General features: G+C 41.3%; 1 protein-coding gene across 4 annotated transcripts in view; it reads right to left on the minus strand.

Moving 5' to 3' along the window:
* Positions 1–239: 239 nt before the first annotated feature.
* Positions 240–19,289, minus strand: part of hipk2 (homeodomain interacting protein kinase 2) — a 71,043-nt gene continuing 51,993 nt past the window's right edge. The window contains exons 5-15 of one of the 4 annotated variants that reach the window (XM_075469434.1): positions 17,789–17,875; positions 14,496–14,680; positions 14,231–14,393; positions 12,251–12,476; positions 11,912–12,033; positions 9,059–9,189; positions 8,117–8,305; positions 7,630–7,953; positions 6,586–6,830; positions 5,722–5,879; positions 240–5,529 (exon numbers count right to left, since the gene is read on the minus strand). In XM_075469434.1, the coding sequence (XP_075325549.1) occupies positions 5,065–5,529; positions 5,722–5,879; positions 6,586–6,830; positions 7,630–7,953; positions 8,117–8,305; positions 9,059–9,189; positions 11,912–12,033; positions 12,251–12,476; positions 14,231–14,393; positions 14,496–14,680; positions 17,789–17,875 (2,295 nt within the window). In that variant the 3' untranslated portion in view covers positions 240–5,064. Of the gene's footprint in view, positions 5,530–5,721; positions 5,883–6,561; positions 6,831–7,629; positions 7,954–8,116; positions 8,306–9,058; positions 9,190–11,911; positions 12,034–12,250; positions 12,477–14,230; positions 14,394–14,495; positions 14,681–17,788; positions 17,876–19,289 lie in introns of all 4 variants that reach the window. The other 3 variants (XM_075469433.1, XM_075469432.1, XM_075469431.1) reach the window with 3 other exon arrangements.

Here is a 19,289-nt window from a genome sequence, read left to right on the forward strand (position 1 = left end):
TTCTTAGGTCCTTAGAATATGTTAAATTGGATTATCATTAGCTATTTACCTACTTACCACTAATTTATTAATTTACTGTTGTTGAAAACCCCAAACCGGTCGGTGACTTTGACATGATCTCTAGCTTGAGATGGATATTTTTTGTGGTGAAAAAAAAGACAATCTGGCCTTGAAAGTAGCTTGGGTCTACCACATCCAGATAAAATTTATTATCACCATAAAAATCTCTCTAGTCTCTTCCAAGCAAAACATCTGAAATTGGAAATATGAAATTAGATGCTTGTATTTCTAAGTTTCTAAGACCTATATTACCTACAACCTAGCAAACTAAAGAAATCAGCAGGTGCAAAGCCGTTCATAATCTAACCTGGTTTTACACAATTTAGTGACTGCTGAAGATAGTAGGGAAATCATATTTGAATCAGTTTTGGTTCTTAAATTCATATGTTGCAATAAGATGACACCCCCTACCACCAATGGCATCAAACCATGACCACCCCACCCTGAATTCCCCAGAGGAATAGCCAGCAAAAGGAGCAGATCCCCTTAACAAAGGTTAAGCAGAAGAAAAGAAAAGTCGTATCCAAAAGGGCTTTAAGAATGCTTGTGAAATTAGATTACAAATTTTCTGTTGGCTGAGAGTTCATCAACACATGACTCATCCCCCTCACATCTGTCTGTAACTCCTTTGAACTTTGGGAAGCAGCAGCGGCTTAGCTGATCAATTTATGCCGCAAAAGTGTGTGGATTGATGTTGCAGGTTGTCTGTTCACTTGCTAAATCACCTTACAGGAGTTTACTGAAGATGATTAATGTAGCACTGTGTGTCATGCTCTCAGGAATGTTTATGAGTGTTTCCAAAGCTCCAGGAAGAGTAGTTTGCACGATAACACTATGAGCAAAATTGGAAGATTGAGTGCATTTCACAGGATAATGACAGGGTTCATCTAAAGAGATGGAGATGCTGCCTTATTTAGTTTTCTCTAATTCAAATGTCCCCTTAAAGCTTTGGAGGTATTGTTGGTTATTTGGAAGGCAGTACTTAACAATAAAGTTGCTAGCTGGGAAGGCGATACTCACCTCAGCAACACTGAACATTTTTACACACTACTTAAGCACATTTTGGTAATTGTAAGGTCACTCGATCTACATTAATGCTCTCATTTCTGATTCCCCTTTTTTATAATAAAACACAAAACTTTGCTTGTGTGAAACAGAAACAAAGACAAAGGTATCATACACATCAAGTTATTTTCCACAATGTTGAACATACAGGGTTTCTCCGAACTGGATGTTTCATTTGAGAAAATAATGATCATTGGATATCCTCTAATTATGAGGATAGTGGCAATTTTACATTATCGTTCTCATATGGGATTTTGCTGGAGATCAGATGTATATTTATTGCATCATGCATGGCCACAAATGGTGAAGGATTGAACTAAATGGTCACCCACTGAGAAAGATCTAAAGCCATTTCAAATGTAGTCGGGTTACATATTACATTCATTTTGTGCAGATGACCATGGTTTTAAAGGTATAGTTGGTACATTTTTGATTAATTCATTTGACAGGTCATTCTATTCCATGGCACACTCTTGTGAAACAACCTTTTTTTTGTAAAAATTAATTTACTTACAACACTAATAAAGCTAAAAGATCAACAACAGAAAACTAACTGGCTTTAAAAACAATTTGGAGAGAGGCTAAATAATTATTCATAATTGATTCAGTCTAAATGGGGGCTACGCAAGAGGAATAATGAAACAAAACTAAAAAGATTACACAGACAAAAAGCTTTAAAACAAATTGCAGGTCTTTTTTATAGCTTTCATGCGTTCAGAAATGACTGTGCTGTATGCATAATGTATGTTAAATCCTCACTGTGCATTTTGTATGTTCTTTACATATGTGTATATCATGGTGGTAAAACAACACATCCTCAAAATCAATTGTTAAGCATTTAAAGATGAGACCAGAAGTTATTGCCTGTCTGCTCTGGCAATGCTGTGAAGGATTGCTTGTTCTGTACTCTATTATGCTGTGCTGTGCTGTACATGGTCAACCTGTTAAAATTCTTTGGTGGGACGAGCAAAAAAGTTTGAGTGTGACAGCACTATCCCCATGCTGACAAGAGTGGGGACAGGACAGCAGTGTACTGTAGCATGGGTAATGCTATATTCCCTCAAACAGTGGAATGTTTCAGTAGTTTATCTAATAACAGAGGAGCCAAAAGAATCCAATGGAAAATCATCTCCCTTATGTGTGTGTGCTTAGGCCTCAGTGACCCAGAAGAAATAAAGAAGATAAAACAGAATAAAAAGAAAACAATAGAACAGAGACAAATGATGTAACTAGCAACGCACTATGTAATCACATCTTCAAGTGCCTTGACCCAAGGCTTTCATGCTGGAGCTGATGGGGAGAGGAGAGTTTTTGGAGAGTACCAGGATGAAAGACAACTCCAGGGGCCCATCGAGGGACTGTTGGATTTAAAACCTGGGCATTGCACCCTCAAGCTAAATAAGTATTTATAAGGGCCCCGGTGGATTATCATCAACTCACCACTTTCTATCCTCAGCAGTGTTGCAACACTTTACACAGGTGCACCCACCTCCACAGAATACTAAATATTACTTTACAACAACCCCCAGGTTACAAAATAGAAACGAGCTGGACATATAATAAAAACACACTCACACTTTGATAAAACATCCACAAGAATTATTGCAACAATCTCTAAAAATAAACACAACATGTACTACAGCCATGTCAAAAAGTTCAAGATAATGTTAAGTTTAAAAGAAAAAGAGAATCACTTCAAATGCAAGTACTATCGCATAAGATGCAGGGGAGGGAAAGGCTTTCACTAAACCATCAGCAGTTCTGATGTGCCCATGTTCAATAGGTCAAATGAACTGGGGGGATTATTTGTATGATCGGCTACAAGAAAATGAAATCTGTTTAAACAAGCAGCAAACACATAAAGCAACAGCCCTATTGGTTCTCTAAGTGTTCAGGTATCCCATCTGGTTGGCGTGGCAATGTCTGTGGTGTACCTGGTTCGAAGACAAATGGACAGTGGTAACAAACCATCCACAAGGCGCCCTTCCAGGTGTACGCTGTATCAGTTCCCTTGTTTTCTCTTTTTGCAGCTCTGTGATGCTGCCCGAACCTCAATAAATTAACCTCCAGTGATATTTGTTGAAGAAAAATGAACAGCAATAAAAGACAATAACAAAAGAATGTCAGAATTTGAAGTGTGCATTAAGGTGAGGTAGTGTCCATGAGGCTTCTACCAACCACCTGGGCTCAGTGTTACTATCAACCTGCTCATTGCCAACTTACTACCATTTAGTCCCATTGAATATAGAGAGTTTCCCTCCATCAGCTGACCCTACGCTTTCAACCAGCCCTTTAACCCCTGCCTACACAGTATCTCTCTCAAACACTGCTTCATACTCTGTCTTTTCGCTGCAGCCAGGCTATCTCTGGCCTCACAGAAATAACCCTCATGGCAACAATCACTTTCTGTCAGGCCCTTCTCTCGGACTAGCTCTTAACCTTAAAATAAACCAACCTCTGTTGTGTCTCAAACATTATACTGTAACTCATACCTTGTACATGAAAACTGATCTTTGCTCTCTAATCATGACACACATTTCCGTTGTGTGATCAAATGGAACAAATAAATTCCTAACTACAGTCACATTTCAGGTGCCACTGTGATAGAGGTTTACAGTTACAGCTAAACTGTACATTTTCATATTTACATGAATTACCAGAACAAATGTAACAAGAACTTATCTAGAACTTTGGTTAAGAACCCCAGGCAAGTTATCTCATGCACACATAATAAAATAGCTCAGCGTGATATCTGCTCTGACTTCAATCTTCATCATCTATGGTATGCTGTCATTATGGGAAAGAAACAGCTAGGGCTGAGCCTACACCTGGAAGAAAGCTACAACTGCCCTGATTAGGATGTCAAACCAGGGGAAACATGTCTCTCTAAGATTAGCTATAGTCTCTTGTGGCTTTCAGGATCCAAGCCAAGTAAACTGTGTCGTAAAATCTGTAAGGCACTACAAGGGAACAATGGTCAAGACCTAAAGACTGAAGAGGGTTTTGAGGAGATGGACTACACACGCATGGCTGACAGTAGCACACACAGACAATCACGTTGTACATGCCTATGTTATTATAACCACTTTGTGCAATCACATTGAAAAAAGAGGAACAAATAAATCTATTGGTATCAGGGAAAGAAAAAAGAACAGGTGCAGACTGCTACATTCTAAGAACGGGGCCCAGCGAAGACACCTAGCTAAAACTGAAGTATCATAAAGGTGAAACATAAAGGTAAAATATCTATAAATACACTAAAAAGTTTGTTGTCTTCTGTTGGTTATATTTCCAGTAGCCTCCTCTGCTGGAGAAGAGTGGAGTGGGTGGAGTTGCCTCTCTTTTCTCCCCACACCATGAATGATTTGGAAATACTAAGACAGTTCAAGGCCATCATTATTTTTTTTTCTTTGAAGAGCAGCAGGTTTCCGTATTTCACCTTGTCCCAAATCCCTTGGGATTCCAGACTTCCAGTCAGTAACCCCTGTTCAACAGTCACTTCCCAAATATATAAGGGGAAATAAAAGACAACAAATCAGAAAACCTCCACTGTCCCAAAATGCTGGCTCCAAACTTCCCTGTAAAATCAATCAGACATAATTCTTCTGATAAGGTAAAGCAAAGAGTAGGCAAATAAAAGCAAAAACTGGCCCTTTCAAGAGAAAATTAAAAGAGAACTTGAACTGTACCCCTCTGAAATTCAGCGGCCATCTTTCCCTTCTTGAGAGGCTGTGAATCATATTTTTTCTTTTTCTCTCTGTTGTTATTTCTTCAAGTGATACATGACAGTTTCATGAAGATTGCATGTTCCTCTGTCTCTGTTTATGTCTGAGGTCGAGGAGAGGATGTTCAGGATGTTGATGGGGGCTCAGGGCGGGATGAGGTTTGAGGGAAGCAGCAGCGCTGGGTCAGGCTCTCCAGTGTCAGTCAGTGTCTTCTCTAGAGGTAAGGATACTGGTTAACCTTGGTGGGGCTCAGCGGGTATCCAGTGTAGACAGTGGAGGCAGGTGAGGCGCTGATGTAGGCCTGGTGGGCAAACTGGGCCTGGTACTGGCTGTGGTGCAGTGTGGGCGAGGGCAGCACACGGTGGCCCATGCTGACTGGAACCTGGTGGACAATGCTTGGGGGGTAGCTTCCGTGCTGGACTGCGTGGCGTGCTGAACCCTGTGATGCAACCAGGTGGGCCACAGTGCTGGTGGAGCTCAGAGCAGCAGGGGCTGTGTAGGTGTAGAGGTGGGGCTGACTGGGCAAGTGTGTGGCTGCCAGGTGAGGGTGAACATTGCCTGTGTGAGAGGGGCTGTTGTGATGGAAGGAGTATGGGGCTTGAGTAGCGATGTTGGGGGTGATGTAGGCCTGCTGGCGCCTATGTCCTCCATTTCGCTCGGCTACCATGTGCTGCTGGGCCTGGAGGAGGAGGAGATCAAAGAGATTCTGTGATGTTGGCGGACTGATTTTTTTGTTAGCTACATATTTATTGCTAGAAATAGCATGCTGTCTCATTTAACTCTGGGCCGTAAAAAGTTAGTAATTTCAAGATCTGAGCTGACATACACATCATCACACACGCTCAAAGTGATGACTCATGTCTAATCATACCTGGCTAAGATTAAGAGGCTGCTGCTGAAGTGGGTGTGGCCCTGAACGCTGCTGTCGGTAGGACCCGCCTCCAATTACACCCACTGGTAAGTGATTATTGCCAGATGCCACTCCAATTGAGGATTTAAACTTGTAAGCTGAATTCTGATGATTCACTCCTTCTGTGCAGAAGACAGAGGTCTGGTTAATAGGAAAACAGAAACCTTAAAAGATGAGATAAAAAAAAAGACAATATATTTGAGTGTATGAAGTTAACACCAACTGAAAAACTCCAAAAAACACAATCTCTGCACTTTCATTAAGTCTACCTTGATTTATAAATTTTTAAGTCAGAGGATTGAAAATCCGTCTTCCTATTTATCAATAAATGCAACAAAAACGTCAGCTTAAGTTGGCCAAACAAGCAAACATTTTTTAACATTACCTCTAAAAACTTAAACCAAACACAGAGAAGAGAACTTGTGTCTGAAAGAGGAATCAGTACCAATGTAAACAACATGGAATTAGTGGCCTCTCAGGCCTCTCAAACTGTCTCCTCTCACAAACAGTCATAATTTGCAGCATGGATTACTGATCACTATTCATCTCAGAGGAGAAAGACCTTGCGAAAGACAGAGTGGAATCAAGCTGGTCACTCCACGCCCTAAAATGGGTCTGAACAGAAGTATAAACTATTGGCTGCAAAGGTACTCTCTGTCCTTATTATTTTAAAAAGCATGTCACAGACACTTCATTAAATCTTCAGGAAATTGTGTAAACTTGCAAAATAAGGGAATAATATGTCTCCTTTAATACTGCTTCTAAAAACATGTTAGTAATCAGTTACTGCAGAAGGCTGACCTTTTGAAAAGCTGCGTCCTTTACCTGGCATCAGGCGCTCACATTCATTCGGGACCTCACTGTTCTGTGTTTTCAGAGGCGGAATGATGATGGTGCGAGGGTTCCCATTGTTGTAGTTGTCCAGGATGGTGGTCTTTGTATCGTAGCTGTTGTTGTTGGGGGGTCTTGACTCCAAAGTGTAGGGGCTGTTGTTGCTCGAACAGTCTGACTCTGGTGAATCGTGGACTGTCACACAACTGATAACATTCTTTCTCTGCTTAGAAGACGAGCTGGAGAAAACAGAACGGGAACAGAGTGAAGTTAGTTGTTCTGAATGCTAAATCAATTTGTATGAGCATCATTTAAAACCATTTTAGATAAGTAGGTGGTATTTTGTTTATGCCTCAGGGAGAAATTTCTAGATTGACATTACACTGGTGGGGAAAAAATGCAATAATAAATGCAACACAAATAAGTACATACATTTTCCCACATCTATCTTAACAGTCATCATATATCCTGCGGCAGAATATTGACCGAATGCATAAATGTATTACTGTGAGGTCAAAACACCTGATTGATTTGTACAAGGTATATTTCTGCCGTTATTATCACATCTGTCCATTCCTGTTCTTTGTTCATAGCATATGCCGACATTAAGGTATGTCATCAACGTATTCATTTTTTTTTTTTTTTCACAAATTACTCTGGGAACTCAGATAGTTTCAGATAATTTTATGATTTTAAATTAAATCACTCTCCTACAGTCACACAGTCATCTTCTCCTAGAAACACTTAGCGCCCCCCTGTGAAAATGTCTATTTAATGTAAAAGAACACAGAACTAGTAAGAAGAAAGACAGTTATTATTAACAAACATTTATTTTTCCAGCTAAGGCAAAGTACATTAGTGATTAAATTTTAAACAGCCTTTTTTATTTATCTTGGCTGACCTAAAATTACTGCCCTTTGTGGTTCATGGTGCAATTTCATATTATAATAATGACAAGCTTCTCTTCTATCACTAGCAACTAATCATAACATGAAAATCCCACCAAACCACATAAATTCCCCCAAAACCTGAACCGACCCATTGTTTTGTTTCTGGTCATCTTCCTCGTCTGTGTCACTGCTGATTGTGATGATGCTGACTGCAGGGCTGGGTGTATCAGGGATGATGATGGTCTGTCTGGGTACATGGTGCTGGTGCTGATGGTCACGCGTGGTGCTAGAAGCTTGTTCGGCTTCATTAGCCCCCCATCCACCGCCCCCACATCCCTGGATGGGTGGGCAGTGGGAGGCTGAGCCGTTCTGTAGCACGGCACAACGTGGGGGCGTGTTCTCCTTCACCCTCTTGGAGCGCTGTGGAGACAGCACCACTTGAGAGGATGACACCTCGTAGGCTGACACGTTCCTTATAGAAAGACAGAAATGGGGATGAGTGATTATGGAGAACAAAAACACTGATGCTGAAGATTTAAGACTTCAATATTAAGAGAAATGACCTATGGTGGTGGTTTATAGCTGCCATAAAGACATTTTGCAGCCAGTCTGGGTTGAGGTGAGTGTGTAAATACCTGGCAGACATCTGATGCTGTTTGTTCTTTTTGGAAGAGGAGTTGTTGTTGGTTGAAGGCTGCCTCATAACATGTGCCACGCCCACATTGAGTGTCTGGTTGGATGGGAGCGTGACGTGGCCGGCCAACAAATGACCGGCCGGCTGCTGAATGATGGGATTATAATGGCCGCCATGAGTGTGGGAATTCCTGTAATATAACATAATTTGTTGTTACCACACACTGAAAGCAATAATATATATCAGTCAATAAAATAAAACAAACAATTGATAATGAATAAGAAAGATTGTAATAGTATTTCCCACAGAGGCCAGTGGGTGGCAGCAGCTAACTTTTCTAAAGAGATTAAAAAGAAGAGAGATAATACGAAGGGAGCAAAGAGGGAGGGCAGAGGAGCTGACACCAGCAGCTGTGGAGCGATAGCTCTGCAGAGGAAGTGCGACACTTTCCCAATCTTCTCTCTGAGGACTACAGAGCTGCCACTGGACAGGAAGGGAGGAAGAGACAAGGAGGGGGATGTCTGGTCATAGACGGACATCTCAGAATGAATCTAAGCATACATTGCCCCAGCAGCCCATCATACACAAAAATGATAAACCTGCCTTCCCCTTATCTCCCAGCAAATAGCCTGTTTCCACCTATCCATCCATTTATCAAGTTGTTGCAGTGACAGGCTATTGGCTACACTCTGCGTGATGTTTCCAGATGTACATATATATATCCCATACCTATGAGGTAAATCTTGTAAAAGCACCGTAAAAGTTCTTTACTTTTGATACTTAGAACATGTCAACCAGATAGATATGTTTATCTAGGTGAATCCTTAAGAGAAATGTCAGTTCAAAAATGAAGGGCAGTAACATTCAGTTCTCTCCTGGATCAAAGTTTTAAAAGTAAATGTAAAAAAACACAAACAAAAGAAAAAAGTGCAGTGTTGTTGACCTCCAGTTGGCGAGAGTCTGTGTGCTGCTCATGGAGTCGGGGATGACAGTGGCATGCTGGACTGAGGTGTGGGTGAGCTGCTGCCATGCTGGAGGCAGCAGGATCTGCTGAGTGCCGCTGGGCCAGGCCTGCTGTGGAAGGAGAACGTAGGGTCGGGGATGAACAGAGATATAAAGGTCAGAAAAAGCAGACACAGAATAAGAGACAGCAGCCACATAATAAAACAGCCAAACAAAATCTAACACAGTCAGCAAAGTTACCTGGAATTTTGTTTTTGCTATCTTTTTGTTCAAATATTATAAGTGCATAAACAAAAGAAACTTGTTTAATTTTGCTGATTAGTTTGAAGGTGTTGTGATAAAATATAGTATTATTTCAAAAGCAAATAATAGCCGGTATAAACCAGCTGCTGGGCAAAAATAATATAAACTCCACCAGTTTCAAGTAGACATCCATCCATGAAAGAGATACAGTAAGATGCGGAGTTAATAAAGATACAGCAAGGCATTTCTTTGTGTGCTTGCATTTGAGCGAATAAGCACATGTGTGTATGACTGTGTTTGATGTTAGTGTGATTATGTGTTTGACTTGAGTCAAATCAGCCTACGATATAATTAAATTGTCACACTATTCAAACTGCTCTGAGTGAGGTTACATTGTATTTCTGAGGCAGAACAGGAGGACTAGTCAGCACAATATGCTCCAAGAAGTGCTGAGATGAGTATGTGTGCATGCATGCCTAAACGCGTTTGTGTGTTACTGTGTTGTCCTAATAGTTTAATGCAGTTCTATTGATTAGTACTTTAATGTCAGGGCTAGTTAATTGTTCCTTTAATACCATTTGCACATGTATTTACAATAACATCAGTATGAGCTGCAGCACATACACATTTAAATAAACAAAGGCAGAGAAAAAAAGAGGCAAAAAACTGCAGAGCAGCTAATATGAGCATACAGTGGCGTTATCTTTTTATCATTATCTTCACTTTTATTTTAATATTCAGACTTGCTTTGCTCTGTCTTTTTTCATTAAGTCTGACATAAAGTCGCTCTGTTTTATAGCCTGATGTCATGACTATGGAATTATTTGTTTGTGTCAGAGGGAGGTTGCAGAGTCCAGTGCTGCAGGGGGCATCTGCTGCACTGGACCCTACAACAGGGCTGCCTTGTCTCTGAGCTGATGACTGACATCTCTAATGGAACATTCTGAAGCCTGAGATGGTCTATACATCTAAGATCACATCCAAGGCCTTTTATCAACATGCCATTAAGAGACTCTAATACAGCCATCCATCTCCTGCTCCTCCACTTCCATGTTCTATCTCCATGCCCAGCACTCTACATGCCTTTCTCACTAGGTGTCTGCGTTTTGTAACCAGCCTGTCTGCCCTGAAATGGTAACCCATTTAAGAGATTGTTTTTCTTTCTTCTCAGAGCCTACCATCACTATCAGTGGCCCACCACCTCCCACTGCGACCTACACTCTCTGGGTGAAAACCCTTTGTCACCTCAGGGCTTACAAAGCCCATGCTCTCACTCCCCAATTGTTTCCACATTTTCTGCATTCCTGCTCCAGATAAAGGTCCCACTGGTTTCCCTTCCTCCCAGCTTGGAGCCTCCTTCACTGCTCTCTCTCTCTGTGCAGCCAGGTGCTCAGGGGTTAAACTCGAATACGTCCAAAGTGCGCAACGGGTGCATGGGTGACAGTGAACAGTGAACGGATAAGGTTGCAGAACAAAGAGTCAAGCACCACTCAGTCACGCCTGTGAGACCTCCCACAGTAAAGGAATAAACACAGAGAAGTACACTCACCACGCACCCAGTTATTAGTTGAGCTGTTCACTGGCCTGTATAAACCATCTGCTTATGTTAACTATTGCCTGTCTGTGTTTAACATGTGTGCAGTCAGAGGTTACAATGAGCACCTGCAGAGCATGGTGTAAATGTATGATAAACAATTAATTAATGCAACATCAATGCTTCTCTAAGATAAAATTATTTGACCTGATTTGCTATTATTGTTTTGTTGGATCTTTTTTGTCTATAGTTCTGATGATGCAGTAAGCTCTCTGGTTATGATGTGCCTCAGTCAAGCTTTTCCTGACCTCTGAGGATCCTCTGAGGCCTGTAATTTGGAGCGCCTGACTTGGAAGCAGCCGTGGAGCTAATCACCATTTGGTATCTGACAGATTAACCCACCATAGAAACACAGGCATCTGCACAGACATACACGTAGAGCTTTGCTACTTGCCTGGCTGCCTACTGGATGATTAACTGGAGATACGGGAGCGCTTCAAACTCCCTGGATTCTCAGGGATATTTTAAGGCCTCACGGAAATTTCCATAGGGACAAGGATGTGATGGCAATGGAAGTCTGCAGTCGGTGTGTGTGCAGTGAGAGTAATGGACAGTTGCTCTCTGTTCCATGCAACAACTGCATGTTAGCAGCTAAATTCTAGCCCCACTGAGTGAGCTCGGTTAAAGGCCTTCTCTTTGTGAGTGACTTTTGCCTTTGAGTGCATCAGACCGTGGCAGCCTCTGCCTCCAGGACAGCTGGGTCGGTGGGGGGTGAGACGGTGGTAATGCACAGGATAGGTTGCCTGAATGCACTCAGGAAAAAAACAGCTGCCAGCAGCGGCAGGGCCCCTGAACACTAAAGGATTTATCTCTTCCATCCGATGGATACTATTATTAGTGAAGGTTTACGAAAAAAAAACAAAAAACAAAAGAATGCAGGGAGCTTAGTTTGAATGTAGCAGTTTAAAGTTAAAAAATGTTCCTGATAGGAACTGTTCTTGTTGAGATCCAAATAACTATCAGTTCACCCTCTGTGACACTTGAATCTCTTCCTACCTGTGTAAGGAGGCCAGGTTGAATCTGCAGAGGCTGGGCACCTGGGGCCTGCGTCACTATGGGAACAGCATTCTCCATCCGCACAGAGTAACTAGTGTGCTTAGACGGGGATGCCTGCAGCCCTGTGCATATAAAAATGGTACATGCACAAAGAATGTCAACATAAGTATAGCAGTAGCCCACCATATCTGTCACCTGCACTCAAACACACTACATTATCTGTAAAATTGCCTAAAAGAGATCAGATAATGACTACATATTCAACAACTGGTGGAACAAATACATAATCACCTTCTAGTCATATATGCAAATGGACATTAACTGCAAAGGCCTCCTTACCTTGGAAACCTGGTGGACAGACTATGAGCGCCTGCTGGAAGGGGTCAGGCCGGGCAGCGCAGAGCTGAGGAGCCCCTGGCTGCAGAGGCATGCTCCTCTGGGCCACAGCTGCCATGGACGCAGCGGAGGGCTGGTAGAGTGCAGATTGGTAGTTAAGTATGGAGACATCAGGACTTGCAAAGGAAAGGGTGGCATTGTTGGTGGAGGAGGGAGCCAGGTTGGTGGCCTAAAGGAATGGTGGGACCAAAATAAAAATCATGAGGGTGAAGGTACAGATGGGAATGACAGGGAAGTGGAGGTGCTACATGGAGGGAAGGCTGAGTAGTAGGCATAGTAAAAACAGAAAGATAACAATTCTGACAAAATAATGAAGACATAGAGGCACAAAACAAACACAAGACTGAAAGAAGGTGAACAGAGGAGCACCCAAGATTGATGAAAGCCAATGGAAGAATGAAGGAATTGGCCTTAAAATATGCAGAAATTTGATTTGATTAATTAGAGGGAGAAAGACAATGCGAATGGAGATGCAATCAGTGCTACAATTCTAAGTACAATCAACTATCAAAGAGCATAATGCCCCCAAATTCAATTAAAAAAAGTTATTTATAGCATTTAATGGCATACAAATGTTTATTAGAATAATATGCTGCTGGAAATATATTTTTTTTAGAAATGACATTAAACATCACCATGCATGTCTCACTGAACACAGACCACACAGGCTTTAGATATATATATATATAAATATATATGAAAATATAAGCTTAGGTAACTTCTTCACCATTAATAAGACATGTGGAATACTAAGACCACCTGGGAACATCTCAGATACAAACAGATGCTTTTAAGAAAAACATTTTTTTCAACCTGTAAGTAGTACTTGCTCCATCTAATTTTAGACTTATTAATCAGGTGTATGTAGGGGAAGGGGAAATAAATAGACGGTGCTTTCGTCTTCCGATTGCTCTTTTTAGCAAATTTGATGAACATTAGGGCGGAGAACATAATCAATACGGCACTCTGGCGTTCATCAAAAATGAGCATGGAAGCAGCAAAATACAAGCCAAAGATGCTTTCCAGTTTTGCAAATGAATAGGGCTGAGTAATCAACCCACTAACCCTTGCTGTCTACATGCCCTGAAAGGGCAGGCTGAAAGAATTTTGATCCATTTAAACCACATCAAAGACTAGGTTTTTGTCACATACCACTTAGTACGAGTTAGCTCAATGCATTTGTTGATAGAGAACTCTGTTTACTAAAGAGAAGGGTGGTTGGATATAGCAGGAGTTGTAACTATGCACAATCTGGAAAACCTTGCAACCAGACGCTTGGTGATTCCGGCAGAAGCCAAAAGTCAGCAGTTTCGATTCATAGCCCATATGGGAATGAAGCGATAAAGCGCCACAGGCTCAACCCAGGGAAAAAGAAGAGAAGACTGAGGAGGACAGGAGTGAGAGGAGGGGGATAAGAGAGGAAGCCTGGTAAAGGGATTCTTAAGGCCTGAAAGCCCCAGAATGCAAGGCAAGCAGGAAGTGGGGCTTGTCATGTGTGTAATCAGCACTTTGTGACAATCCCACAGGACCTGGGGCACAGACTGAAATGAAGGCAGACAAATCTACATGCACTAAGGCAGAGAGGCAGGCCAGTAATCTTGGAGATGTGCAGACAAACAATGGACAGCAAAAAACACAAAAAGGCACAAACAGGCTGCTAAGCTGTTTAACCATTGACAAAACAAATCTTTAATCATTCTGACATATGCACATACTTGTTTATGGTAAAGCTGTTAAAATACAGCACATTTTTTCTGTCTATGCGTTTTTATATACAGCATATCATTTTCATGGTAATAAATTCATTGAAACCTGCCATGCAAATTCAATAAACCACAGCTAACCCCATTTACATACTTCCATCCGCACAGAAGTGGTTGCCCCACAGCACACTGATGAATGAATTTCTTTTTTCACTCTTACCTGGCTGTGCACAGTGTTCAGCTGGTTGTTGAAGGTCATGGTAAGGTTGGTGGAGGTGCTGGGGGCCACATGGGTGATAAAGGGTGTCTTGCTCTGGTTGACTGTGTCATACATGTTGACACGACGCTTGCAGATCTCCATATTTTGGAAGCATGACTTTACACTGCATATGCACAAGGTGAAAGAGACAAAGAAGGAGTGAATGCTGTGTCTTATGACTGTCAAAGCATTATAATTATACAAACAGCAACTGTTGAGCACATACTGTGTGCTGTGTGGAAAATCGAGGAGATGTGACATAGTAACAAAGGGGTGGTTGAGCGTTTCGATAGGGGTGATCCTCTTGTCTGCATCAATGGTCAGCATCTTGGTTAACAAATCAATGAACTCCCTCCTGTCAGCCTTCTCTGCCAGCATGTCGCTCCCCTCCAGGTCTGACGTCATGTTCACCTAAAGGCAGAAAACAAACACATGCGCATCTTAGCATTTCAAACACTTCTTCAGTTGCTGATTAAACACTCAGTCTTTCATTCTCATTTCAGAAAAATCTCTCCCACAGCCTATTCCCATGGAGGGATCTATTAATGCACACAAGGCCTCATAAGTTGGGGTGTCAGAGTGTCACAGAGCCCAGTGATAACCTTGCACCTTAGGGTCATTATAAACATTTGCACTTGCATCCGTAGCACCACTTGAAATATGTCCTGACGCCTAAACTGAGATTTTCCCTGTTCCTGAAATGTGAAAACAAACAAAAACTACGAACCCAATAAACACTGCCATTGGCTAGTCACTAAAAAGCCTTTTCACACAGGACATAATTTTGCAAGCAGCTCTGAAAAAGCTGACATGGCAACTCAACCTAAATATATTCTGAGGCAATTCTGGGAAGCTGCCTTGAAACATCATGTTGTTTCATCTGTGATAAACATTGTGGCTTAGGCTGTGGATAAACAATGGGCAAAGCAGCACATTTCTGCTTCAATGCAGAGCTACAAACAGTAGCAATGGCTGACTTGTTATGCAGTGCACTAATTCTGGTCTGTTTAGATCTACTTTTAGTGTTGACATGTCTGGTGACAAATGGAGGAAATGAGACAAGGTCATGATATGGCAAGTCCGGTCTTCAGCAAACAAGCAGATTGTCAGGTGGTGCGAGGGCTGAGACTGTGGATACAGACAGGCAGTCTTGTTTATAGTGACTGTTGTGCAGTGGAAGCAGGCCTGTTTTTCATAAAGACGCAAAGCTTATCTGTAGGCCTGCCCCAGGGTCTATCAGATGTGCTGCCAGTCAACACAGCAAATCTGATTCAATCCTCTTCCATATGCAGGTTATTTGCAGGTTATTCAGGTTCTGTAACCACTCCTCTCTGCTCGCTGGCTTTGATAAATGAATAATCTGCAGAATGAGTTGGAAAAATAATCACACTGTTCTCTTCTAGTAGAGATGACTTTGGGGAAATGTACAAAGCTAGGCGCCACAAAAATCTGAATTAATAAGCTTGGAGATGCCATATATTGAATCAAGATATGTGACTCGGTTAGCGAAGCTATCTTGATGAATATTTTCTCTCTGAAAATGAACTTGGCCAAGAAAACACATCAAAACAAGGGACTTTAAATCACATGATTCTTCTACATAATCCCACAACATGTACCTTCAACCTTAACATTTTATTTCTCAGTAGGAGGAGAAGTAGGAGACAAGAAAAGAATATTTCTGAGAGTACATCATAAAAGAAAGATGGGATAAAGACCATGCAGCACCTCCTGCCATGGCCTCATTCCCATAAGTGTGGATACTAAAGGACTGCAGATCAAAGCGAGTCCATTTTCGAACAGTTCTAGCCTTCCTTCGATTCAAAACAGGGCCGTAGCGGGGTCCTGTATTTACTGTAAGTTGGTGTCTGATTTACTCAAATTAGATATACTCTAAAGCCTCCACACGTTTCCCACGACTGAAAGGAGGTTCATTATCTCTTCCTGGCACCCAGCCCCTCTGTCTTGTGAGTCTTAAGCTAAATCATCCATTATACACGCAGAGACAGATGTCCACAATGCTGTCTTGTTTATGTGGTCAGGACAGTGAGATGAGGTAAAACAGGCAGTTTTCTCCCACATTAAGCCTGTGCAGCTCTGCTGTACCTCCTCTGTGTTTTGGTTGTAAACTGAGCCTAGCTGCTATAGAGGAAGACAGGACACAGAGCCTGAAGCATAGAAGACAGATGACCCAAGGGATAGCATACTGGTGCAGGTTGGTTTCATTAAACTTTGTGCTTCGTGTGTGTGTGTGTGTGTGTGTGTGTGTGTGTGTGTGTGTGTGTGTGCGTGCGTGTGTGTGTGCAGTAACTGTAAATTCAACAATCCAGAAAGTGATACCATCTCGTCCCAACTGACTTCATGTTATTCCAGACTGGCCTGACAGTGGCCCTGGGCACTATGGACAACCATAATTGTCTGCATCATTTAAGTAGCTACATGTGTTGTGTATCCACTTGGATAGTTTCCAGAGGCTTCTGCTTGTTGGCAGTCAAAATTACCATGTTCCAAAGGAAGAAATTCACTCGCCTAAATCTTATCTGTTGGCAAACCATTATTGGGAGATTGATCATGGAGCATGATGACAAGGGGACTGTCACACATTTGAGGATCCTTGGAAAAAAAAAAACATCATCCTTCATCACTGGCACCGGCATCTGCCCAAAGAACCAAGTGAGGGCGTACAAAACAACACTGACAATCACTCACTGTCAGGCACGTCCGAAAATGTCATGGTTACAGGAGAACTTTCCCATCGTGGAGTAATGAATTCATTCTGAATCACAGAGGAAGGAGACATTACATACAGATGGACAGGGATGATGCTTTACTATATATACATCATTTAACATAACATCACCTCTTGTAGTTATGTGAAGAAGCAGATTCAAATAGGTGACATCCTGCAGGGAAACAAGGGCTAAGCAGCTGAGTAATCAAGACACAAGATGGTGTGCACAAAACTGTGCTAGTTGGAACTTTTTGGAATGTGTACATGTACTGTACTGTATGTTTAATTACGCTTCTAAGTGAATTGCTTACATGTACTGCAGATGTACAAGTCCAGATAGACACAATATTCACAGTAGCTTAAATAAGTTAAACTTTACATATCGCACCTGTCAACCAGCCACACCACATGTTCACTTCATCTGTCTGTAAGTTATTAGATAGCGGTAAAGCAAAATGAAGAGTAGCGGCTGGGTTTAGCAGGGATTTCATTGAACAGCTGCTTTCATTTCAGTCTCTAAAATTCTATGTATCAGTGGAGCTACGCTGCAGCTGGAGATCAGACCTTGGCAGGGATAAATATTTAAAAGGATTTCAAATATTTGATGGATAATTCTCTGGATGTGATGGATCAAACTGGCCCTGGACCTGAACAGTCCCTTAAAAGAAGCTTCAAATATGAGTCAGACAGATGTGACTGAAGCAAAAGACGGAGCAAAAACAAATAATGAATCTTCTGTTGGATTTGTGGGAAGGGAAGTATTGTGATTTGTGATGCTGAAAGTGTACCTGTGCCATATCATCCAAGCAGTTGAAGATGTACTTGCGAGCCTCCTTGGACTTGATCCCTGTTTCACCCTCGTGGTCCTCTGGAGTCTGTGGGAGACAAAAAGCAGATGTTCCTCTAAAATCCCATCATTCCTCCCCTCTGGAAATGGACTATTTACATTTGGCTCGTTATAGCCTCTCGTTGTTGATATACAGCAGACCTCAGCTTACCCTGTGAGCAACCCTGGGGTAGCTCACCAATACTCATCCACCTAAGAAAGATGGGGGGAGACTGCATATGGTAGAGCATGCCATATCACACGAACACTGCAACAATATGCTGACTATACACCAGTTTTGCATTGCTGCACCTGGACACACATGTACTTGACAGGTATAAACATGTCATTCTTGTATTTCAACAGATGCAGCTTTACACTAAACATATCTGTGCTGATCGGACTATAAAAATTTAGTCTTAACACACAGTATCTTTGATTACAGTCAGCAACACAACACAGCTGCTGTTACATGGAAACACATGGTAAAGTCAAATGAAAGCTGAGCAGTCACTCTCCAAAGGGGAAGAAAAAAGTGTTCAGGACCTCAATATCTGCGTGTTCCTTAACAAACTCAAGCCAACACTAATTATCATGGAATCAAAAGCACATTTCAGAGGGATATTTCAGAGAGATCTGAGAAATAAAAAAAGAAAAGAAAAAAAACATGAAATGTAAGTAAAAGCTTCAGAAAGGTCCCTAACTTATTCCTGACAAATACTAAAAAAAAAAAACAGTCTTCCAGATTTTGGAGCAAGTATACTTGATGTTACTATACTGTATGTCTTTATTAAAAGCCCATTCCCACTTATCAGTTGTCAGCAATGTGTCCGTATATGTGAAAAAAGAAAATTGAGCCATGATGGATAAAGACAGATAAAGACGGAGTAGACAACATGAAAACATCATCATATCCTGCAGAGAGTCATCAGTATTTGCTATTCAATGCAGTCAAGAATTAAATATGCATAATCTCTGTGTGGCATACAAAAGTTCAATTGAAGTAAATTCTCCTTATTTAGTGGCCTACATAGGGGAGCAGTATTAGGAGGTTACACAGATCAATTTAGATCTCATTACACTCTCACTATGTGCCTCATATATGTGGCTGGAACTGCCAATATTAAAAATAAACAGAAAGATATAAATGTCTCAGTAATTGAATTGACATACCAATAAAGGCCCGCAGAAAAAAAATTGTTTAGAATAAATGTAGACACTAATTTGTTTTTAAAGTGAAACAGAAATTCCTAGTTTAATTTTCTTCTGTTTTTTTTTTAGTTTTGTTTCAATACCCTTGTTAATTGAATTTCTATTTTCTTTATCACCTCATAGACATTAATTTATTTATCTATTCATTTTTTATTCATCTATTTATTTTTTTCACCATCTTTATGTGTACATATTTATTTCTGTAATATTTATTTTGCAGTCTCTGGGACCTAAACTACAGCTTTTACTGG

The sequence above is a fragment of the Odontesthes bonariensis genome, chromosome 7 (assembly GCF_027942865.1).
Source record: "Odontesthes bonariensis isolate fOdoBon6 chromosome 7, fOdoBon6.hap1, whole genome shotgun sequence".
Classification (NCBI taxonomy): domain Eukaryota; kingdom Metazoa; phylum Chordata; class Actinopteri; order Atheriniformes; family Atherinopsidae; genus Odontesthes; species Odontesthes bonariensis.